At 48.2% G+C, this 25,128-nt stretch overlaps 1 protein-coding gene across 1 annotated transcript; it reads right to left on the bottom strand.

Annotated features, from left to right (window-relative positions):
- Positions 1 to 1,224: 1,224 nt before the first annotated feature.
- On the bottom strand, positions 1,225 to 23,128 carry SSH3 (slingshot protein phosphatase 3). Its single transcript, XM_033158996.1, has 14 exons — positions 23,063 to 23,128; positions 17,761 to 17,798; positions 15,217 to 15,406; positions 12,449 to 12,567; positions 10,925 to 10,996; positions 8,213 to 8,278; positions 7,795 to 7,989; positions 6,991 to 7,084; positions 6,596 to 6,724; positions 5,438 to 5,484; positions 4,998 to 5,144; positions 3,641 to 3,841; positions 2,630 to 3,065; positions 1,225 to 2,424 (listed from the first exon to the last, which is right to left on the bottom strand). Exons 1-14 carry the CDS (start codon positions 23,126 to 23,128, stop codon positions 1,921 to 1,923), a joined length of 2,304 nt encoding a protein of 767 aa, XP_033014887.1. The 3' UTR covers positions 1,225 to 1,920.
- Between the last annotated feature and the right edge of the window lie 2,000 nt (positions 23,129 to 25,128).

The raw sequence follows: 25,128 nt of genomic DNA, 5'->3' as shown, positions 1-25,128 counted from the left end.
CGCAGCGGAGGAACAAAAGAGAACGCGGATTCTACCTCTTCCCTGCAGCTGCCCTGCCGTAGGCTCCCATAGCAACAAGGAAAGAGCGTTCTGCGCATGTGTCGTAGTCCCCGCCTCTTCCTGTGGCCGCAAGGCATGATGGTTACGGTAGTTTTGTTTCAACATCCACCTAGCGGCGAGAACGAGAGTTACCGGTACGTACTCGCTAGCTTGCATAGACTTCACTGGGTAGAGTGACACACAGGGATCTACTTCCGGTATTTTAGACTTGCTTTAATATTTAACAGCGCAACTCTTCTGCATACAAGTCAGTAAACACAGGGCTTCTGTGCGAGACTTTTCTGGAGTGCAGCTGATAGGGGCACAATCCAATTAACATGCCACTGATACTGAAACCCGAGACGTGTTTTATGTGGTGGACTTTGAGCTGGAAATTTATGGCAGCTTCAGCCTGCCTCCACCCTTCATTCAGGGACTCTACATTGCAAGGCTGCTGAAGCCATGCTCCTCTGTAATATTGGACTGTACTGGCACTGGCAGGGCACTCTCTTAATTTCCACGCGACGTAAGGCCTGAATTAAAGCATCAGCTGCTGTCTCTGAATACTTTCTGGTTCTGCTTCTCAGTCAACAACTACGCTGAAATCTTGAATCTCAGTCAATTACCAAGGGTAGCTCTCGCTTTCAGCTGGAGACAAAAAAAATTATACATCCAGCTTCCCCCATCTGACGAGACAAGCTATATTAAGTTCCTAGCTCTGTTCTTTTTAGCAGGCATGAGATGGCGACGCAAAATTACGCAACGGCGCCAGGGTGCAAGCAGGAAGCAAGCTGAAAGGGGTGCTGGTAACTGTAGTTTCCCCAACCCAGAGGTTCTGATGCTTACCTGTAATGAAACCAGGCTCGCCAATTCTCCCTGGGATTAGTCACCACTCGGAGAAGTTGGGGCGAGTGTGACCATGTGCTTTGCTGTCTGCACACTCTACTGGTCACATGGTGAGCTGCGCCCTTATTCTGCATAGATCAAACTCAGCGCACCGCATGATCGAGGGGCCCACGGAAAACTGATTCTGCAAACAGCCAGATATTGTGGGATGTTTTACTGACCCGTTGTTCCACCTAACGCAAATGGTCAGTGGCTAAAATGACCAGGCGAGTTTGTGGTCACAGATTAGGTCCCAAGCATTAGGACACATTTCAAAGAAAAGGACAAGACCAGAGTTCTAGCAAGTGGAATGTTAACCAACTCTTTTATTCCCAAGCAGAGTGAAGCTGGCAATGGCACAGTGGTTGTGTATGTGTGTGAAAAAGTAAACAGGGGCAGTTTCTTCCCCGGTTAGGATCACAGTGAGATGCTACTTCCCTAGCCCCACCTCATAAAGCAGGGATGTGGGGAGCCCAGAGCCCTCCTCATGCGCTGGACTACTACTCTCATCATCTCTGACCATTCACCATGCTGGCAGGGCTGGAGAGAGACATCTTGGGAGGCCACAGGGATCCCCACGGCTTTAACAAAGGGTAGTGTTATCAAAAGTGAGTTGAAGGAAGAAGCAGAAGTGCCCTGCAGTATAGATCTTGGAGCTGTGCAGTCTTCAAGGCCATTTAGAGGTCTGAAATAAGTGGATAGGACAGAGCCCCACAAGAGTGCTGGTTGCCCCACAGTGCAGTTCCATAGCTATGGAAAGAGATGGAGAGCTTGTGAAGCACTATAGTCTCTTAAAGGGATGGTCTCCCTTCCTCCTCTTTCCTGCCCTTCTCCCAGGCAGCTTTAAATTGCCACTTCCCACACCAGCTGCCAACAGTGCTTCAGGCAGAGGAAAGAAGCCCCCAATGATAAGAAGTGAACCTGTTTGGCCTTCAGGGCTCCATTTATCACTCCACTTATGACCAGAAAAAAGGGAGAAATGCCACAGCAAGGGCTTCACCCTGAGCTGGGGTCCATGTCTACGCTGGCCTGGCGAACCATCCGCCGGGACCGGGAGCAAGGCAAGGAAGAACAGAGGGCAGTGCTTTCCTCAGGTTTGGATTCTTGTGGAGAAGGGGACCGGAGCTTGTCTGGTCCTTCGGGATTTGTGTGTCCCTCAAACTCCTTGGCCCGGCTCACCACCAGGGCAGCATCAGCCAGCTGAGCCACAGAGAGCCGGTGCTGTAAGACGGGCCTGCGGCCAAATGGGACAGGGCCCTCCATGCGCCGGACAACTTTGCGCACCCTGCCTGGTGCCGGGTAGTATGAAAGCTGCTTGCAGACATGGGAACGTCCCCGGTGAGCCCTCCGCCCACGTCGCCTGGCCCTGCGACCCTGAGCCTCCTCTCCCTCTGGCAGTTGCACCTTTGCTGTAGAGTCTGTTCCTGACCCTGAATTCTCTTCATTTTGGGGAGATGGCTCAAAAGTCACAGTCGTCTGCTTTTTATCATGAAGAAATACCTGTTGGAGGAAAAAGAGGTAGATTGTATGAGGGCCAGCAACTACAAAGGATTTTCCTTCATCCTGCCTCTACCATTCATCTTCGCATTAGTTGAGGTTCCAGATCCACTGATTTATGTACTGCCATTTTTGTTTCCCTTGTACGCCTTGAGGTTCCATTATAAGTTCCCTTACTCTTTCCACTTGCCTTACGTGACCCTCTTACCTCTTCCTCAGCGGCACACTCTGGTACAGAGATGTGGTGTTCTGGGCTGTCCATTTCACTGATGCTGCGCATGACAGCATAGAGATTGATGCGTTCCCGTCTGAGCGTGGCTTGCTTCTCTGGCACTCTCATCGTAGCCAGGTGTCTTCGCACTTCCTCAGCTCCAGAGTCATCTGATGCCCCAGGTTCTTCTGTGGCCTGAAGACTGAGCCTGGGACTATCAGGAGGGTCCATAGGATGGTGAGGTTCTTCAGGAGGTTCCCGCAAAGGACGAAAGCAATACTGGGGGGTTGTCACTGGCTCCTCTGGTTCCTCTTCTGAGCTTAAAGTCTCGTAGTATGGGCTTCCTGAAGGATCACTGCTGGCATCACTTATATCTGGAGAACCTTCTGAGTGGGCATCTCCTGCCTTTTGTTCCCATAGGCTGCTGTGTCGGCTGCGTAGTAACATGAGGTGAACAATGTAAGAGATTATTCAGCAAGGAATGCTAAATAAAGAGCCAAATAAAGAATGGACTTAGAATCCAGTCAGTTACAGTGAGAAGCATTAATTAATAAAAATAATCACACTGTCTATTTAATTTTTGCTGCACTATTAGTATGGGACAATTTTGCTATCAGTGGCTCCCTGTTTAAGATTAAATATTGTGTGCATAACAATACGAAACAGCCCTTTTAAACTGGAAGAAGTGCTTTGGAGTGGGAAGTTGGAAATGGAGCAGTTGGCATGGATGCTGGATCTTTTCCTTGCCGCTCTTTGTTACCCCCATCATTTTTTCCCACACGGAAGGTTTCCTGTTTGCCTTTGCACAAAGGTGCTTAGAATCCCAGGAAGGGGAGATCTTCTCTGATCCCAATAGCCCCACTGAAAGTAGATTACAGTCTAAGAGGATCATCATGCTGTTGCATGTAACATGTAGTTTGGCTGGTCAGCTGCAGCTCCCATCACTCTCCCTTGCCCTGCCCACATACACACAGTGACCAGACCTGCTCTCCCTCCCCTTGGATTTACCTTGCGTCCAGAATGCCCTGATAAAGCTCCAGCTGCCTCATGAATCCTGGATTGGGGTGGACAATTGGGCGTCGTTCCCGTACATGGGAAAGGGCCTGCTCAAGTGACCACCCGTACTCCTTCATGGCATATGCAATCACTGTGGAGCCAGAGCGGCTCACGCCCATCTTGCAGTGCACCAACACCCGAGAGCCTTGCGCCCTGTGGGGAATGAATATTTGCTGTAAGCAGGGCTAGAGCACCACCCAGGACAGTAATGAAAATTCAGCATCCAGTTGCTGTACCCTCAGCTGAGAGTAGGATACCCCAGCTTCTTGGCCAAACTCAACACTTGCCAAGGCACAGATTAGTTATGTTATGCTGAGGCCACTCTGCTCTGATCATGATGAATCCGAGTGAGTGACTATCACTGCTGCTCGGAAAACATTATGGTTGCTCAACAGCCAGTGTGGTGTAGTGGTTAGAGTGCTGGGCTAGGACCTGGGAGGCCAGGGTTTAAATCCCCCACTTGGTCAGGAAGCAAGCTCACTGTGGCGAGTCACCATCTCTTAACCTAACCTACCTCACAGGGTCGTTGTGAAGATAAACTCAGATCTTTGGAGGAAAGGTGAGATATAAATGTAGTAATAAAAATAAATGAAGCAGAGATATAGCTAGGGCAAGGATGGGGAACTTCTGCCCCTCCATATGGTGTTGAACTCTTAACCCCCATCATTCCTGGCCATTAGCCATGCTGATGAGAATTGCAGTCCAACATAATGTAGAGTGGCGTCACAAGTTTCCTGAATGCTGAGCTAAGGCAACAGTGGGAATTTCCAGATACTGTTTCCAGCAGCGGTGACTGTAGCTCTGAGCTATGAATCCTCCAATATGGGAGGAGATGGCTGGATTCAGCTGCTTGCTCTTCCAAACGAGTAACAGGCTGTGTCAAATCTTACAGAGATCAAAAGCTAGGAACTGATGGCATGATACTTCTTAATGAAGCAGGGGGTGCATTGGGGCAACCCAGTCTGATAGGATTATTATTATTATTATTATTATTATTATTATTATTATCAAGGGCTGTGCCAAATTCTCACCTGAAAAATCTTCCGGGGTGAAAGGAGAGATTGGGTTGACAGTCCTACCTGGTATCACAGGCCCTCTCAAACAACAGCTAACATTTCATTCAGGGAGGTGGGGGCTTTTGTGACAAGAGCCCTCCTCTCCCACCTCAGCCCTCGGATTCCCACTGAAAAGCCCATTTCTGTGCCTGAAATCTTGTTGATTAGATGGGGACCATGTTGGTTAGCCCAGCTTGCAATGCACGAGTGTTGCAGCTGAAATCACAACTACTATCTTGGTGTCGGCTTCTCACCAGGCAGCCGAAATGAAGTTGTAGGTTTCCTTCCAGTGCGGCAGCAGCTGTGAGGTTTCCTCATCGTAGAGCCGGACATTCATGTACGTAAAGTGCTCTGGGAAGAAGTTGTCGATCTCACGGGTGACATTAAGGATGTGGCTGACCCTGTAAGGCAAGGCAAGGCAAGGCAAGGAGAGAATGCGAGCAGCTCTTTTTCGCCATGTTTTTAGGATGGCCTCAACTAACTAAACCATTCCAATTTCCTAAATATCTCCCACTGCAGTTGCTCAGGATCTCAGTCAGGTTGGAATGCACAGCAGAAATCCCTTCCAACTAGAAGGCAAGTTTACATGGAGAGGTGTGGCAAATGGTCATCTCAGTGTCCAAGGAATCCACATCAGATGAAGTTCCCGAAGGTACTAGTCTTGCCCTCTGAGCAGCATCTTGTGGTGACATACCTGTTCCTTTGAAGCTCCTCAAAGTTGGCTGCATTCCATTCAGAGCCCTGGGACAAAAAGGAACAACACCACGCACAGAGCTCAGTCCCAGGCGAGCGCAAATAGTTTACAAACATTCAGCCATCCTGTGATTGCTCATTAAATACTCAAAACCAAACACCACATTTAACCAAATCATGTGGTAGAGTCCCTTCTAGCTTATACCAGTCCAGACTGCAGGTGATGGAACTGAGGTTTTGAATATGTCCCCAACAGGAAAAATTGCCTGCATGTAGAAAGATAGCAGAGAATGGTCTTCATGATGTGCTTGGTTGTGATTTTTATGTGCAGGGAGTGCCTGTGAACTGCCTTGAGATCTACGGGTACAGGGTGGTATACTAATTTAATACCTCCTGTCCAGTTTCTTAGGTCAGCTTCCAAGGCTGTTCTGTACGTTCCACCACCTGTTGAGGCTAGACTGATGGCCACCAAAGATGGAGCCTTTACAATGCAAACCATATGTTTAGGACTGCAGCCGTAGCTGCTTGCTGTGATCTTCAACTTTGTATGAAGTAAAGAATATAAAACTGTTGCCCCAGGCTATCTCTCAAGAAGGCCCTGTAGGTAGTATAAGGGAGAAGCTTTACAGGGTGCTTTGCTTCCTCTTACTGTGGAAGGGAAGGCAAAGCCTGGAGGCCTCAAAATAACAGCAAGGCTTCCATCTTCCGGACATTCCTGTAAAGAATTTTGATGCCTCTTAAGCTGAGAGGAGGGACTGCTATTTTTAGGGGCTCGGAGCTCCAGTCTGCTGGCATCATGGACCCCTTTCCTGTACTTCCTCACCAAGTAAAGGTAAAGGGACCCCTGACCATTAGGTGCAGCCGTGTCCGACTGGGGTTGCAGCGCTCATCTCGCGTTACTGGCTGAGGGAGCTGGCATACAGCTTCCAGGTCATGTGGCCAGCATGACAAAGCCGCTTCTGGCGAACCAGAGCAGCGCACGGAAATGCCGTTTACCTTCCCGCCGGAGCGGTACCTATTTATCTACTTGCACTTTGACGTGCTTTCGAACTGCTAGGTGGGCAGGAGCTGGGACCAAGCAACGGGAGCTCACCCCTGATCAGCAAGCCCTAGGCTCTGTGGTTTAACCCACAACGCCACCCACGTCCCTGGCCCTCACCAAGTAAAGATAGTCAAAAATCCTGGAGGGCCGATCCATCTGAGCCATAATGAGAAGCATTTCATTGTCAATAAACTCCTTATAGTCGTTGAGGCTCCGGCCGGCTCTCCGCTCCAGTTCTGTACGGATCTGCAGGAAGAGAGGGAGGGAGCTTGTGAGAGCCTGAGGTCGCTTTCGAGCCTGGCTGCTTTTTAATGACATGCCCATTCCCTGTCCCTCACCAATCACCCCAACCCCTATACATACCCCTGCTTTCCCACATTCCCTTCCCAAATTCTCTTCCCAGTCCCTGTTTTACACATCCTGCGCCCCCCCCCCACCACACACGCCTCCATTCCCTCACATTCCCTCTCCCCCTCCCCCTCCTCCCTCACCCCCTTGGCCCAACATCCCACCTCCTTGGAGGTGATGTTCTCCAGGTCAGTGGTGGCCATCACCTCACGCAGCTTGGCCCGGATCATCCGCTCTGTCATCTCCTGTGCTGTCGGCCTGAGGCACAGAGACGGAGGGTCGGCAAAGCTCTTGGCTCGCCAGACTCTGCCCCAGACACCATGGCACACCTAGAGAACCCCTCCCCCATTGGCAGTAGGGTTACAAATCTTGACACCATGCCAAAGCTTCGCATTTCCCTAGATAGCTTTTACGCATTTGTAAATGCGCTCGTTCATTTATTGCATGTAAATCCCGACCTTCCTCTGAGGGCCTTAAGAATTACTCTCTCTCCCCCCTCAATTTTCAATTTTATTCTCACAAGTTGCTGTGAGGTAGGTTAGGCTCTGACTGACCCAATATCACCCTGTGAACTCAGTGGCTGGGTGAGAATGTTAACCTGGGTCTCTCTCAAGTCCTAGTTTGCTACCCAAACCACTCCACTCCAGTGCACCACAAAAAGTGATGCTACATGCCCTGAACTGGGGGTGGGCTTCTGCTCTGATCTGTGTCTCTGATCAGCATCTCCCTCCCTCCCTCCCTCCCTCATTATTACAAAAAACAACAACAAGAACCCTTCCCTTTCATGACCTACAGAAGAGGAACTTTCTGCACAGTAGTCCCTAAAACTGGCTAGCAGGGCCACCTGAAATGTCTGTGCTTTGGACTACTGCATGGTATCGAGTTCCACCTCGGAACCACTGCAGCTCTGCTGACTACATCATTCACAGCCTATAATAAGCCCTAGGAGGGGAAGGGCCATCACTGACTGGTCAGAGAAGGCTGCAGGAGAAGTGGGCCGCACAGATTCCAAGTCGGACATGGCTAGCCATTCATTAATGCAGCTCTGATCCGAGTTCACAGCCTTCTGATACCACTCGGTCCAGCTCAATGCACTGCCTCCTGGGAAATTGTTGTTACAGACGGCTTCGCTGCATGCCTTGTGCAGCACTTGCAGCGCTGACCTGAGAGCAGAGATGACAATCAGACATCAGAGATACGCTGGAAAATCCTCTGAAGGCTACCACTGCCATCAGAGAAATGCACATATCTCTTCCCATTTTCCTCCATAATGCCCCTCTCCCAGCCTACCAAAAGCAATAGCGGCAACTATATCCTTGTTCCCCGCATTCATCCTTTCCCACTCATGTCCTTGCGCTTTTCACCCCACCTGACAGCCTTGCTTACCACATGGTCTGGACTGAAATGGGCTTAAAGATACGGGTCTGCCCCCCAGACGTCACACTGAAGCCCCTGGGGAAAGAGAAGGGGAGAGTAGTGTCACAATTAACTTGGGAGTGCTCCATCTGAGATGCAGATATATGGAAAGAGGCAAATAACAATGCAGTACTTGGCATGGTTGTGAAACTAGTTTGAGATCTTCCATGGTGCCAGGTTCCATTTGTAAGCCAAAAAAGAGAATCTGACCCTTTTCTGCTCTTGAGATCTAAAAGTCAGGATGTTGTTGCTTCTTGCCTTGTGCAATGGCAACAACCTTAATCTATGCATTCTAGAAAGGATGGCGCCAGCTGAAGTCAATATTTTAGGTACCCTTCTTCTGCACTGCTTAATCCTTCTAAAAATTCTCAGCCTTAGCAAAGAAATTATTCTTCTCTCATTCTAACCATAAAGTTTTCTGCAGGGGACAAGTTAAATATGGAAAATTATAACAACTCTACGGAGACCAGGCCGGTTGTCAGGCCCCACTGAGTTTAGTCTGTGATTACTTTTCCTCGGGGGGGGGGGGCAGAAAAGTGAGTTGCAAAGCAATAAGGACTATCTGTGTAGCTCTGGAAGTTAAACAGACAATTGTCTTTAATGTGTGATATTACAATGAGGCCTGTATTGTGGGTTTGCCCCTCAGCTGTTGGAATGCTGCTGTGACTTTCCTGACTATGCAGTGTAAACTAGTCTGGAGTTTCAGGGAGCTATTGATTTCCCTTCTGGACAAGGAAACCTGAAAGTCTGATTGCTTGCAGTTGTGGTTCAGTGACTGGCCAGTGTCCTGTTGGAGGAGTTCTGATTTTTTTTTGAAATGGCAAATGCATTGTCTAACAGAACACATGACTAGGGTGCGTGGGGACTGAGACAACAGCATGAGCATGGGCATAGCCAAGGGGGGCAGCTGCCCCCCTAGATCAAGTAAAACAATAGAAATACTTAACTGGCCAATCACATTGGTTCTGCCTCCCCCCAACAAAAATCCTGGCTACACCCCATGGGTAACAGCTCTTAGCACTGATAGCTATTCTGTTTGCTCCAGTGAGGTCCTAACTGTGAGAATGGCAATCTATAGCAGTGTTTCCCAAATTTGGGTTGCCAACTGTTTTTGGACTACAACTCCCATCATTCCTAGCTAGCAGGACCAGTGGTCAGAGAAGATGGGAACTGTAGCCTAAAAACTGCTGGAGACCCAAGTTTGGGAAACACTAGCCTAAAGCTTTAACTACAAAGTTGAAGGTTTTCAGTTAAAGTCTAGTTCTGTGTCCCTGGATTGTGGTGCTTATCTCTGCATCACTATGGGACAGGCACATTTTGCAGGAGAGGTGTGAGGATAAATACTTTCTAAAACCTTGTGCACCTTAAAATGACCTACAATACAGCCACTAGTGAAGATGGAACACTGTCAATAGGACTGGCTGTTGGACATCCAGGGTGGCCCTAGTCAAAGGAGTTCTCTTTGAGTTGCCTGCTGAGACATGCAACTGGTACCGGTGCATAAAGTTCACGGCAGATTTGATCCCATAACCCTGACTTTAATAAATCTTGGTCTGGGCCAGACACAGTGAATATGAAGCCTGTGGGCATGCTCCAGTGCAGAGTTAAGTGGCTTACGCTTGTGGTGGGTTGCGAACAGTTGGTCATACCATTAGCCAGGGCAGTGGATTGCCTCAGGCAGCAGACTTAGATTGCCACTGAAGAATGGCAAAGTGTCTGCTTTTTATATTTCTATTTTTTATTTGGCAGGTACAATTTGGATTTATGTATTTTTTTTTTGCCTGAGCCCCCAAAATACATTGGGTTGGCCCTGAACCCTAGTTAGCCCTTAATAATAATAATAATAATTTATTTATACCCCACCCATCCAGCTGGGTTTCCCCAGCCACTCTGGTCGTCTCCCATCAGATTAAAAACAGAATAAAACACCAAACATTAAAAACTTCCCTAAACACGGCTAATTAAGGTCCATCTCTTTGCTCTTTTATCCCAAAATATGGCCACTCAAGGCCTTTGTGCCTCAAGCTCAACCACCTTCAACTGCCTGAAGCTCTCCTGCTAACTCAGAGGACTCTGCCTTTTACCCCCTTTTGCCCCTTATGCCTAGAACTGCTCTCCAGGAAACCTGTGTGAAGTAGACCCTCTTGGACTTCCTTCAAAACATACCTTTCCTGTGAAAAGTTTGGCATGAACACACATACCCTAGTCCTCATCCATCATGGAACCAAACGCAAGTATGACTCACTGAAATAAAGCTGTGCACATCAGAGGTGCAACAAGGCTATTATTAACAACAACAACAACAACCATAAGATGAGACGCAGCATGGGGCAGGCTCTCAAGGAGACTTTTTAAGAAAAAGAGGCCACGCAGAAAAGAATGGTTGGTTTCCATTTAATACAGGAGGGAGAGACAGCAAAAAAACAAAAACCCTCCTGTAGCTATTCAGGACATACCGGTAAGTGGTTTGTAGTCTGTGGAGACCATTTTAAAGTCAGATGAGAGAGGAGGCAGTGTTGGTGAAACTGGGCGAGGAGAAAAACAAACACACACCCAAAAAATGGCCTCTCACTATCTCAGTCTGTTTGAGTATCCTAGTTTGTTTGCAAAGCTCAAAGCTTATATGAGGATTACTATTACGTGGAGCATTGTGGGCGCCTGGTGGGGTTAGGTCTGTCTTACCCATCGCCATCAAGGAAGACCTGAGTGTCACTCCAAAGCGGAAGCACCATCCCCAGCGTGCAGGCAGCCGAGCTGGGAGGCAAAGAGAGAAGAGGTCAGGTAGCTACTGAAGGGGTTATTATAGTCCCTGTGCCTGTCCTACAACAAACCTTCCCCCATCTGCACTCGCCTCTTAACCGGCTTTTTCAATAGCTTGGTCAGCATTGTAAAAATCACTGATAGCAAAGCCAAGCAAGCATTCCAGAGCTGTGACAGAGGTGCTTGGCGAACTGCACTGCTATCTTCCATTCAGCTCGTTGATTTGGACGTCTTCCTGCGGCATGCTCGAGTGTCTGTGCCCTTACTGAATACATAAATAAGGAGCACAGACACTGGGAATGGGGTGGAGAGGAAAGACTGGGTGAAGGGTTGCCAAACCAGTTTGACCAGGGAGTAAAAGACATTAAGGAGTTTAGATACACACAGAGAGAGAAGGACAGAAAGAAAGAACTCTGAAGCAAAGATGCTTTCGATAAGGGTTTTGAACAAACATCATGCAGAGAGAAAAGGGGTTGTGTTCTTCTAAGTGCATTTTCTTGGAAGCATGCCCCATTAATTTCAACGGTACTTGCCTTTGGCTAATGGTAATTTGGAACACAACCTTGGTTATTGAAGCAGAGAATGTTGCCTGTTCCCTATGCATGTATGTTCAGAATTAAGGTAAAGGTAAAGGGACCCCTGACCGTTAGGTCCAGTCACGGATGACTCTGGGGTTGCAGTGCTCATCTCGCTCTACAGGCCGAGGGAGCTGGCGTTTGTCCACAGACAGTTTCTGGGTCATGTGGCAAGCATGACTAAGCCGCTTCTGGCAATCAAGAACAGCGCACGAAAATGCTGTTTACCTTCCCACCGGAGCGGTACCTATTTATCTACTTGCACTTTGACGAGCTTTTGAATAATAAGAATAAGAATTATTTATTATTTATACCCCACCCATCTGGCTGGGTTTCCCCAGCCACTCTGGGCGGCTTCCAACAGAACATTAAAATGCAATAATCTATTAAACATTAAAAGCCTCCCTAAACAGCATGTTTTCGAACTGCTAGTCTGTTCAGAAGTAAGAGCCACCAATTTCAATGGGACTTACTTTCAAGGAAGTACAGTACCAGTTACAGGTAGGTAGCTGTGTTGGTCTGCCATAGTCAAAACAAAATAAAATAAGTAGCACCTTAGAGACCAACTAAGTTTGTTCTAGGTATGAGGTTTCGTGTGCATGCACGAAGTAGTGTGCATCAGACTGTAGTCTAAGAGACTTTCAGCACAATCCTAGTCATGTCTACTCAGAACGAAAGTCCTATATAATTAAATGGGGCTTACTCTCAGGCAAGTGAGTCATGGATAGCAGCCTTATTGGGTATCTCATTTTGGTCCAAGCCTTGATGAAAGACATCATGCGGAAGATACAAGGCAGGGCAGTATAGACTGCTGGAAGCTTTCTAGCCCCACCCCTTGTGCATCTTCCTGATCCTTCCCTTGTCCTCTCACCCTTCTTCAGGGAAGTCAACTCCCAGCAGCACCATCTCACTCTTGCTCTCCACCTCTGCTGCTGACACAACCAGCAAGTACCGGATCCGGTGAGCTCGAGCCGACTCCAGCCTCACAGCCTGGAGGAGAAAAAAACAAACAGTCCTTGCAAGATTGTCCTTGTGTGTGTCACCTCCACACATATGCCAGTAACATTCCAACATAACTGTTGGTGGTGCATTTGGCAGATCCAGGGATAGTTCTTTGTTTAGCAACACCAGCAACTTCTGAAAAAAATTCCATGATTCCTGAGACCAGTCAAAACAAAATAAAATAGAAAATTCCTTCCAGTAGCACCTTAGAGACCAACTAAGTTTGTTCTTGGTATGAGCTTTCGTGTGCATGCACACTTCTTCAGATACGCTGAAACAGAAGTCACCAGACCCTTAAATATAGTGAGGGAGTGGGGAGGGTTATTACTCAGAGTGTCATAGCTAAGTATCATATTGTTACTTGAGTGGAAATAACGTAAGATAGTAACTTGGGATAATCCAAGTAGGCCTAGGACAGAGTGCACCTTGTTCCTTATCTGTAGCCATTTGTGCAATTTACAGTGCGGGGGGGGGGGAGGTTTTGAGGAAAAACTCCTTTTACATTTATCCAGAAATAAGTGCGTCACATTTTCATCACTGAGCCCAAGAGCCATGGCACTGAGGTTCTCAAAGCTATTAAATCATCCATTGGAAATCATATTATACAAGGCTTTTAGCACAAAATCATTAGGAAAATAGAACGGGAGTTTCAGGGGGGAAAAGCCCCCCACCCCTGGATTAAGTGAATGCAGTTTGGCATTGTGTGGTAGGATCACAGGGAAGAGCCTCTGGACCTAAATGTTATGGGAGTGTTTTTCATATTTTATGCACACTTTCCACTTTGGCAAATGCCATAGATCTTCATGGTTTTGCCAAGGGGTTTGGGGCATGTTCTAGGAAGACACACACAGGGGGGGGGGCAGGGAGTGTTATTGTGGACCACTAGACCTCAGTACTGATTTGCCTGAACTGAGAGTATACTGGACAGATGCACATTTATTTATTTAGTTCTCCGTTTTCCACACTGCAAGGGAAGATCCACAGTGGGGAGCAAGCTGTCTTTTAGGGCAGCTTGTCTGCTGCTACTGAACTTCCAACTGAGCCACATCTAAGCTCCCGAGATCATCAGCAGCTACCAGAAAGCAGCATGAGAACCGCTGCCTTCAGGAACTTCCCCAGGTACTTGGGAGGCTATTGTGACTCACTCTCTAGAAAAGAAAGAAAACCCAGCACATGCTACTTTGGAAATCTCCCAGCAGAGTCCCCAAAGCCAAAGCCGGGATAAGATTCGGCAGAGACGCCAGCTCTGGCTGTCTGCCCAAGAGAGCAAAAGCCCCGCAGGCCATAAATGGGGAAGTGGCTGCAGCTCCCGGCTGAATGTCTGCCTGAAAACCACATTCCTCAAGGAGAGGAATCCCTCGCCGCCCTGCTCTGAGCCTCCACAAGCGCAGACAATGAGGCCCTCAGAAGCCAGGCCTCCCCAGCACAGAGTTTTGCAGCAGGAAGGCAAAGCGGAATCAGTTTATCACAGGACTCCCAGGCAAGAGGCAACACAGATTCTAGAATCGCACTAAGAGGAGGAGAAAGGTGAAGATCAAGGTCAAGAGGAAGGCGTTAATAGTCAGGTGTCTACTCCACAAACCAGCTGAACTAGCCTGGGAAGCAATGTGGGTCACTAAGGAGTTCTCACTGAGGCAGTAAACTTGTGCCCTTTCAGGCTTCAGGTGCGATCCCACGATGGAAGGATTCAGTCATGTGAATCCCACCCACAGCCTGAAGCGATACTGTCTAGACACAGGTTTACTGCCTCTTAGAACTAGGCCGAAGCCTGAGGGCACACACCTCGCTTTTCTGAAATATTGTGTCTGCAGAAAATAGCCCTCTTGTGGCATGGCTTGCCCAACCAGGCCTGTAGGACAGCAGCAAGGCACACTGGGTGCAGCTGGTGGCTCTGGACAGGAGGGCAAGAAAACACTTATGCCATTAAGGAGAGGAGTCCAACTAACATACATTTAAAGCACAGCTATACCATCTTAACAGTCACAACTTCCCATGGGAGCTGCAATAAATAAAACAAATACTCTGTGGTGATGGGGATGTTTTTGTTTTTGTTTGTTACTGTGCTATGTATTTTTGGGTTTTTATATTGTAAATCACTCTGTGATCCTCAGGTGGAGGGTAGTGTAGAAATTTAATAAATTATAAACAAATAGTTTACCAGTCACAGACCTATAGTAAACAGCACCAACCTACAGGGCTCTTTGGGGTGGGTGAAGCCATGTGCTTTAATTTTAATTTGTGGGTGTTACTACAGAAGGTCAACTCTGATAAGATAAGATCATTTGATGAACAGAATGAACCTTAAACTGGCCTGGTTTGGCAGCAGAAAGCTGGATCATTTTTTCTTCCAATAGTAAGCAATGCTGAGCCAGGGAGGGAAGGGAATTTGCCCTAAGTGTTGGGCCTTGGCAGGGTTGAGTGGGTGGAAATGGAGACCGTGCTGATTCCAGGAGGAGGGAAAAGGGCAAAGGCCCTGCCCCAAGCAAGCTCTTTTACAAGGCAGTAAAAAACACTGAACTCGATAACTGCCTGCTCCAGACTCTTTATCCTAAGAGGCACATTTTGTGGTCAGGCCGATTGCTTTCCTGTCTCTTGTCATCCGCACTCTGCCGTATCTCCCTGCCCTCACAGTCTCACCAGCCGGATGCTGTCTTCTGGCCGCATCAACCCCACCATTTGCTGTAAGTGCAGCTCCTGTTGTTCAGCCGCGGCATTCTCACTCTTAGGCTTGTGGTCCATGGGGGTGGCTGGGCCTTCCTGCACGGACTCCAGCTTTTCTTCTTCCTGCAGGAGCAAAGCAGCTCCTTTGACCATGACGAAGCTGTGGCTGAAAAGGGAAAGGAATGGAGATAGGTAGAAAAACCCTCTTGCTCCAGAAGGAGAGCTTGCTCCATTAAATCCTTCCCCATTCCAAGGGGAACATAAGAAGCTGCCTTACCCCGACAATGATCCATTGAACTGAGCATTTTCTACCCTGATCAGCAGCAGCTCTCTAGAGTTTCAGGCTGGGAATCTCTCCCAGTCCTCCTGGAGACGCCTGGGACTGAACCTGAGACCTTCTTTAGGCTATAAAAGGAGGTGCTCTACCACTGAACTACAGCCCTTCCCCATGAACGCTTGGGAGCAATTTGCAAGTACAGAACAGTCACAAAATCTGAAGTAGTCCAAGAGAGACAGGCCTAGCCGTCAAGGGAAACTAAGTAGGTTCTGCTAGCTAGAAGCCTTAAGGCCTACTAAATGTATACAGAGGTGGCGGTATATTGAGAAATCACATCAGATTTTAAAATAAAATGTTGAAAAACGTTGACGCTAAGGAATATATAACCAATATTAGCTATACTCAGCTGGAATACAAGCAAGCATTTTAGAAATTGCAACCTCTTTTTTAAAAAAAATGTCAACATTGATTTATTACCTACTTTTTTAAAAAACAAAAACAAAGTAAAATGCATTTCCTCGCCCAAGAGTGCCCTTAGCCTTTTCAAAATAATTTTTTAAAAACTATTTGCCAAATCTCCGCTTTTCTCACACTTTTTAAAAAGAGGTGTGTTCTCTAAAAATGACCACCAATCCCTGACAAATTGGATAGAAAGGCTTTGACACTCCCTACATGCTACACACTAGCGTGTGTAACAGTGCTCCCACCATTTTTTAAAAAGCAGAGATTAGCTAGGGGAAGTGATTTAAGAGTGGAGGAGCAGTAAGGGAAATGGGCAGTATCTGTTCCCCCAGCCATTATTCCTCTGTTCACCTCAGCCCCCTGCCCCACATCATTGCAGAGTTCAAAAGTGTTTGAAAAGATGGCAAGTTCGTTACAAAGGACGAGGGAATTAGATCCTTCCAGTTCACCAGAATTAGAGATCTTTCCACTATGCTGTACATTTATATTTAATGCACAGTATCCTCCCATGTACTCGTTTGGTGCACATTTTCCATTGCAAGATAATTTATCCTATTTCCCACTCTTCTTTGCAAGGTTCCCCCCCCCCTGTACACTCCTCTTTTCAGAGCAACAAACATGCAGTTGTTATGCTTTTGCTGCACACAATCTTGTCTCAAGATTGCACTTCTCTTGGGAAAATGTAGCTCTTCCCTCCAATGCAACTGGGACTACGGTGTACAATTTGGTTTTGCAAATATCATGGGATATTAATGAGGAACACAACTCTCTCCTCCTCCTCACCGCCAAACACCTACATCAGTTGGTTGCTGTGTCTCAGGCATTGATAACCTTGAGTTTGGATTACTGCAGTGTGCTTTAAGTGGGGCGGCCCTTAGCTTGCCCTGCAAGCTGCAACTGGTGCAAAATGCAGCAATTAGACAACTCACCGGGGTGCCTTATCACATTCATATTACACCACTCCTCAAGGAGCTGCATTAGCTGCCATTTAGCCACTGACCCACACTTAAGGTTTTGCTTTTGACCTATACTGTACTGCCTTAACAGTTTGGGACCGATTACCTGAAGGATCCCCCTCTCCTTCTTGTTCATTATAATCAGCTATGGCACACTTTTTATGTGTGTTTGGCAGTAATCAAGAAGAGTCTTCTCTGTGCAGGCACCCTCTCTCACTTCAGCTTAAAAAGGCACCAGAATATGCTCCTAAATGTTTGCTGCTTTTTGATTCCAGAGTACGGTATCACAATTTTAATTTACTCTGGGTCACTCTTGTCTTTTTAACCTGTAGGTTTTTCAACGGTTTCATTTGTTATGATATCTTTTGTTGTACGCCAATTTGGATGCTTCATGAAAAACGGGGTAAAAATAAATCAACTATTTTTTCCTGTTTGAACTCCTACACTATATTTTTCTAGTATTGGGGCACTTGGTGCAGCACTAGGGTTTGTTTGTTTGTTTTTTAGTTATAAGAAGCAGCAATGCTCCACCTTCCTGCACCACCACTACCCACTGCACTGTTTTGGAATATTTATATTCTCTTCCTTCTGCATTTCTTCACAATGTAGCTCCAGCATTGGAACCATCATTTAAAAAAATAAGTTGCAAAAATAAAGGGGGGGATATTCTGGTGCTGGGTTCCTGCTACTGGGAGTAACACACTAAATCCAAAATATTTTTTAAAAAAAAAAATGTGTGAAAAAGCCCAGAAGCTGGTTTGGGAGGACCCTGGTCTTTTTGTTTGTATGTGTTAAGGGACAGGATTACAAAGGCTAGCTCCTTACCGTCGCTGCAGCTGTCTCTTCCGAGGAACATCTTCATCCTGCAAGGGAATTCCAGGCAGATCAGTCACTTCTGATCCAGAGCAAAGAAGAAGAAATCTCCTGCTCCAGATTAAATGATGAGTTTCCACACATGTGGCACCAATCTACTAGACACGGTCATTTCCACCAAGGGCTATCCCAAGGCATTTTGCTTCCTGAACCAAAGGGGCAAGATGGCACTCCCCTTATTCCATATGCAGAAGCCAACCAGGCGGGCCCTTGAATATCACCGGAACAGTGGAGATGGGACAGCATCCTTCCTTGGACCTGAGGACAGCAGGCTAGTTTGGGAGCTGCAAGGCAGATCATATGGCACACTCAGCTCTGTTTGCTCTGCACTCCTCAGCAAATGCTGCCCCAAACAGCCATCTTCTTCTGCCTATTGGTAGAGGTGGCCCTGCTACCAAGGTCTTCCAGAGATAAGCAGGTCCATACAGAGCAGGGGGCCCTCAGAGGACTTTTTTTTTTCAGCAGCCGGAACTCTCCGGAACTCAGTCCCAGCACCTCTCAGGTGGGCACCATTGCCATCCTAATAGAATGAGGGAGGTGTTCATGGCGAGTTCCAGAACCACTTTTTCTAGAAAAATAGCACTGGCTCCTCAGAGGGCTAAGCTGGCTGGGGAAGCCTGCCAGACTTGCACTGTCATGCCTCCTAGCCAACTGGGGACTCCCACCCCAGGCCTCAGACAAGCTCTGCACGGGCCTGGGGATAAAACAGTTTGACCCAATTAAATCACTGAGGCTTTTACCTTGGTGGGACTTGGGAGTGATAGCAGGCTGCCTTTCTTTTAAGTGATGGATAAGTTTATTTGTCTCTAGACCACAAAGCCATAACATACAGCAATGCACAAACATAGTAAATGCAGGCTATAAAACCATAAAATAGTCTACCATTTATTATTAAAATCATCTACCTCATGCACAGCTGAAATGTTTAAAGCTCACGCTTGCCAACACAAAAGGCATACAAAGAAAGCACTGTGGCGAGTACAGGTTTAAGGGCTTCTCCACACTTGCCTTTCCTCTGCTCTTTTCCAGGGACAGTCAGTGCTTCAAGCAACTTTTTTTTTTTTTTGCTCCAGAGCTTTCCCTGCAAAAACCACTCTTTAGTATTCAATTGGAGCACACAATTGCTCTGATTTCAGAGGGAAAGCTCCCCGGCAAATAAGAAAAAGAAAGAAAGTAAAGAAACACACTTGGACACAGAGCTTTAAAGCACAGACTTGTGCCTGGAAAGAGTGGGGCAAAAGGTAAGTGTGGATAAGGCCCAAGTTCTGGCTGGCTACATCCGTGGCTGGGGCAGGTGGCTGGTGCCTTCCAAAGCAGCTTCAGAGTGATTCCTTTATACCAGAAGAACCAAACCACCTCACAATTGCGTTTGCGCTGTTGGCTCTCCCATGGAAAAACCCAGCATGATATAATTTTCCTGTTCCAAGCAGTCCCTTCTGTGCCACCTCTGATCCCGAACATCAACAGGACTTCCATACAGGGCTCTGTATTTTACAGGCCCCAACCAACAGCCTGACTTTGTGCATTGGTGTTTATTTTGGATCATTTTTATTGTTATTTCGGAAGAGAGAAGGACCGAGTCTGAGCACTGAAGCCTAAGGTCTTGGAAGCCTTGCTCTGCCTTCTGAATTCCGCAATTTCACAAGCAGGTTCCCAATTTATCTCAGCACCAAAAGGGTTAGAGATGTTCTCTTTTGAAGGGGGAAAAGAAAAAGAAAGAACCCCAAATGTCTCATCATGCAGCTAATCAAATACTAAGGTTGCATGCTACAATTAGACACAGAATGCAGACACCATCCCCCTTCACAGAAGCTGGCTCGGTTCTCAACCTTATTTGAAAGAGATGTTGAAGTAGCTAGGCTTTCATTATGGGCCTACAAGTCATGGCTGGATCTGGGACCTATGGGCAACAGATTCCAGAAGGGTGCCATTTTCCTACCTCCAATTTCTTGTCTTCATGTCATTAAAAAAAACAAAACACTTCAGAACTGAATAAAAGGTCACCATATTGATTTTCACTTCAGGTGGAAAACCAGGGCTGGCTCTACAGTGAATATGGGATTCTGCCATAAAAGGGATGCCTTTGTAAACCTGCTGGTTCTTGGCCTATATAAGAAGCTAGAACACAAAGGTGACAAATTAATAACAATCACAGAATTGTAGAGTTGGAAGAGACCTTGAGGATCATCTAGTCTAACCCCCTGCAATGCAGAGGAAATATGCGGCTGCCCTATATGGGGACCAAACCTACAACCTTGGTGTTATCAGCACCACACTCTTAACCATTTGAGTTTTCCAGGCTCTTGGTTGCATATAATGACAAGTACTCATTATTATGTATGTTATCAGGCTGGGTCACACATGAGGGTTCTCTCCATTTACTTAGCATTACAATAGATTTCAATAGTGAGAGCAATCCACATGCGTTATCCCAACAATCCCTATAACAGCCACAGGGAACCGGTGGCCCTCGACATTGCTGAACAACAACATCCCCTGACCACGGGTCATGCTGGTTGGGGCTGATGGGAGTTCAACAACATTTGGCCATAGGTCCCCCAGCCCTGCGCTACAACAGCCCCACAAAGTATGCCAGTATTATTATCTCTGCACTATTGATAGTGGAGCTGAGGCCAAAAGAGAGTGGCTTGTCCAAAGCTACAAAATGAGTTCCCTGCTAAGGCAAGTGTCAAACCAAGGACTTTGCAGCTCAAGCTGTTAGCTACTACACTAATTCTTAGCATTCTGCACCAAGCCTGGACAACTTATGTCTCACTAAGCTGAGTGTTCCCTGCGGACCACATCTATGGGCTGTGAGAGGTGCTCTCCACCATGTTTCTTGTAGGCCCATATCCCATATAAGCAAGAAACTAGAAGATTTATCAAGCCTTGTGCGTTTCACAATCTGCGATTGGTGGTCTGTGTTTGCCCTGGTGGATCACAAGCTGTGCAGACCTGCACAATGTCACAGTTTCACAGCTGAGGGCTGGTGGGTGGGTGGGAGGGAATCCAGCCTGGAAATACACAGTGTGGTTCCATTTTAGGACACTGCTAGTCTCCCGTCTCCTTGGAATGGTTGCAAATATTTTCCTGGAGCGGCCTTGAATTCAGGCTCTTGCATAACCTTATCTATGTGATTCCCAGTCTGTTGGCAATTTCCTGTGACATTTTTAAGCATGGAAAAAAACACAAACCGTGCCCCTGCCACTTCCTAATTACCAGTTCCTTGCACAATGTCTAATTACGCTTGAAACGCAGTCAGCCCAGGAAACTGCCAAGCTTGGGGTGTGAGAACTCTGGCGCTAGGCACCCCAGTGCAAAGGGACACAGAGGTACCCCAGGGTTGGTGTTCCAGGGTGGGGAAATCTTGCTTTTCTGAGGCTATTATGCAAGGGATATTTTTTGCTGCCTTCCACGGGCCCCTGACGTTGCAATCTGCAAGGAACTGGCAGGAAGTGGCAAGTTGTGAAACTCCCTGACAAGTCACTTATTAGTGCCCAGTTCTCCTGCACAGGATCCTGAGCTGTCAAGAGCTGATTAGAGGAAGAAAAGAGGAAGGAGTAAGGACTGGGGAAAGCATATCTGTGGGGACCCAAGCAAGGAAAGGCAATTGACCACTGTGGCATGCTTTTGACAGGCTTCCTTACATGGAGAATTGAGAGAGAATGTTGATCAGGGAGGGAATGAATCCCACAACAAGGCACCCTGTGTGGGGCAGACAGGCTCAGGCCAGAGGAGCTGAATGGGCTTTTCACAGCTGGCCCCTGCTCTCAGTCACAATGAGGAGGGACTGTGAAGCTCAAACATTCTGGCTTCACGCAGCCAGATTATTCCACTTTATATGAACCCCTCATTCCACCCACACACCCAGGAAGGCTATGAGTTGTGCAAGCACCCAGCCCAAGGAAGATGCTGGTAAAATGCCTCCACCATACCTTTCTGGGGATGCCACATACTCAAGATCATGCCCTTGTATGCCTCTCCCGCTCCATTAGGCAACCAGAACTGTTTACAATAAGGTTACCAGATGTCCCTGTTTCCCGGGGACAGTCCCCAGATTTACAAACCAGTCCCCTGACAAAATTCACTGAATCTGACTGAAGTTGAAACGTGTCCCCTGATTTATTGGGGAAAAAATCTGGTAACCTTAGTTCTGTAGCCACAACTACCAGCACAGAGGCAGTTGCTTCTGCTTGGACATTTTAATACTACTCTATGAGATATGTTAACATAGGAAGTTGCCTTAGACCAAATTAGACCATTGGCCCACCTAGTTCAATGTTATCTGCATGGTCTGGCAGCACCTCTTCAGGGTTTCAGGTAGGGGACATTCCCAGCCTTGCCTGGAAACTCTGGGAATCGAACCTGCAGGCAGAGCAGGTGCAGTCTAGAACATAAGAAGAGACTGCTGGATCAGGCCCAAGGCCCATTTAATCCAGCATCCTGTTCTCAGAGTAGTCAAACCAGATGCCTTGCAGGAATCCTGCAAACAGGGCATGACAGCAACAGCTGTTGGGGTTTCCAGCAACTGGTATTCAGAAGGATGGAGGAAGAACATAGCCCTCATGAGAATCTTGATGGCTTAAAAAACAAAAACAAAAAACAACAACCCACCATTTTGCCACTCTGTGACTTCTGCTGAATGCAAGTATGACAGAACAGCTAAGTGGGGTTCCTGTTTCAGGTTGAGAGTGGCCCACCTTGAGTGGCAAAGGTGGGAAACACAGTCCCTGCTGCAGCAGGTAAAGAAATCCTAAATTTAAGAGTGGCAGACCGTCGTTTTCTTTCCCTATCCCACTCCTGCTACTGCTTCACCCCAGGGAACTCCCTCTACTGGGAAGAAGAGGACTAGAGACAGGGGGAAATCTCTTGCCTGATCTTTGGCGTGGGTCCCCTTCTCTGCGCAATACCGGCCCCCCACCCACCCTGCGCAGGCCAGTCCTTCTTCCGACAGCGCCCCTGCAGGGAGGTGCGAGAGCAAACGGCCAGATCCTTCGGGGCCAAAATGGTGCAAGGTGCAGTCGCTTGCACAGCTCAGCATACAGCTTGCAATGGGAGACAGAGGTGGCGAGAAAGGGGCACACGATGGCGCAGCCGTCGAAACACAACACCACCCGCCAGCCCCAGAAAGGGGATGGTGGATCGCAGCCGTGCCTAAAAGAAGAGCAGCTGCTCTGTGGGTCCCGTCGGGGGATCAGGGTGGGGTTCTCTTGGGGCGGCTTGAGGCTGGGCTAGAAGCGGCGTGCGACCTCACCTTGCTGCCGGTGGGTGTCGAGTGCCCGCTCCCCGACGGGGAGCGACAGACGGTCACCAGCGCCATGCGCGGCTTGCTGCGCCCTTCCTCCGCTCCCAGCGCGCCGGGAGCCGACGGGGAAAGATCGTGCCACTCGGCGCCGCTGCCGCCGCTGCAGACAGCCTCCAGGGGGCGGGCGTGCCCAGCCTCCCGCGCACTCCCTGGGTCACGCCAGGGTGGGACCTGCCGGCCGTAAACTTTCTTCTCCTGCACCCGGCCGCCTTAACCAGGAAGCTCACTCAAGGATGCTGCGCGGCGGAATCGCGCACGTCCTTCGCGGGAGGCTCTTAAAGGAACCAGCCCCAATACGCGGCAGGGTTTTCCCCAGCCGGGAGCGGAGGTGGGAGGAGCGTCGGGTTGCTCGGGGCTCGCTTCCCCAAGCCGCAGTGGCACCCTTCCATCATAGGGGGCAAGGCTCAGCCCCGGCGCCTATTCTGAGTGCTGCTAGGCCTGCGTATGGTGTGAAGCGGGGTAACAAGTGCCTCTGAGCAGAGGTGCCAACGAATGAAATATGGGGGGTGGAAGAGAGAGAGAGAGAGAGAAAGACTGGGAAGCCCCGACCCACATAATCGATCACATGACACGCACACTATTTGAATGGCAAAAAGCCCATCAACTTTTTTGCGGGGAGGGGGACGCTCAAATATTTTATTAAGGGGGGCAGCGAAGGAACCACAGCGGTCCCTAGGAGTTGGCTTCTATGCCTCTGAGGATGTGCAGAGAGAGGTTGCTGCAGCTGCTGTGAGGTTGCTGCTGCTTCTGCCTCGGGACAGCCGTGTGAAACGGAGGAGGCTCTCTTCCCGTTGTGGCCTGGACATTAGGGAGGGAAGCGGGCACCGTGTTTGTTTGTTTTCATGCATGCAGAGTTAAAATCTCAGCTAACACCAGAGTCGGAGCTTACATGGAAAGCTAACGCCTTGCCGCTGCTGCTCCCCCCCCCCCCGGCATATTACTACAAATGACTCAGCAGGTGGTCGAGCGAAAAGCCGAACGTCAGAGGCTGGAGAAGCAGCACAGCGCCCCCCCCCCAACACACCAAGCACGACGGCCGCATGGAGCCCACTGCCACCCCCGCCGCATATCGGGATCCAAAAAGCAGCCTTCCTAATCCATAGCATAGCGACCCACAAGCACCGCCCTGCAAACATCGCCAGCTGCTGATACCGCCGGGCCAGGCTATCGAAGGTAAAGGTAAAAGTTCAGAACTCAGCAGTGCTGAATTCTAAATGCTTCGGTTATTGCGGAAGGCTGCCAGCAGACAACCTAGATAGACGCCCAGCTCTTCCCCCTAAAAGCTCAAATTGCTAACCAGTTCTCATGGGAAGCAGTTTTGATCCAAAGCATTTCAAGCAACTTGCCCTTTGTAAGGGGAATGCTTCAAAAAAAAAAATCAACGAAATGATCATATATTTTAAAACATTAAAGTGCAAGTTGCATAGTGCACACTAGTTTCCACAGTTAAACCTCTAAGAATCACAGAATTGGAAGGGGCTACAAGGGTCATCTAGTCCAACCCCCTGCAATGCAGGAATCTTCCTCCCACACCCTTGAGATGAAGAGTCTCATGCTCTACCAACTGAGAGATTTGTTCAGTGTAGAAGATATAGCAGGAACTGCAGCTAATTCCTGGGGCTTTTTGTTGTTGATGCTTAATGTTAGCTGCTTCGCGAACATAACGGAATTGCTTGCCTTGCATTTGATCTTTAAACACTCAGAACCAATGAAAGGGCTGACAACCAATGCACTTTCCTACCTGCCCTTGCTAGCTGTGTAAGACCCAGCAGGTGGAAAGGAGCGTGGGCAGGTGGGTCAGCAAGGCAGCAGCATCTCTTGTTGCTTTGGAGCTTTTGAAAGGAGTAGGCAGGGTTTCCAGGTTCACTGCGGGCAGCCCTAATCTCGGCACACTCAGCCTATCCACCCCCTCGATTCCCTAAGCCAGCCAGCCCCAGGCACACAGTTACAATACAGCCTATATGACACTAGTGCTGCAATTTGGACCCAAAATTACTGCATGCAGTTATGAAGCT

This window comes from Lacerta agilis, chromosome 1 (assembly GCF_009819535.1).
Source record: "Lacerta agilis isolate rLacAgi1 chromosome 1, rLacAgi1.pri, whole genome shotgun sequence".
NCBI classification, from domain to species: domain Eukaryota; kingdom Metazoa; phylum Chordata; class Lepidosauria; order Squamata; family Lacertidae; genus Lacerta; species Lacerta agilis.
Note: the sequence above shows the minus strand (reverse complement) of the source record. Positions and strands in the feature narration are given on the sequence as shown.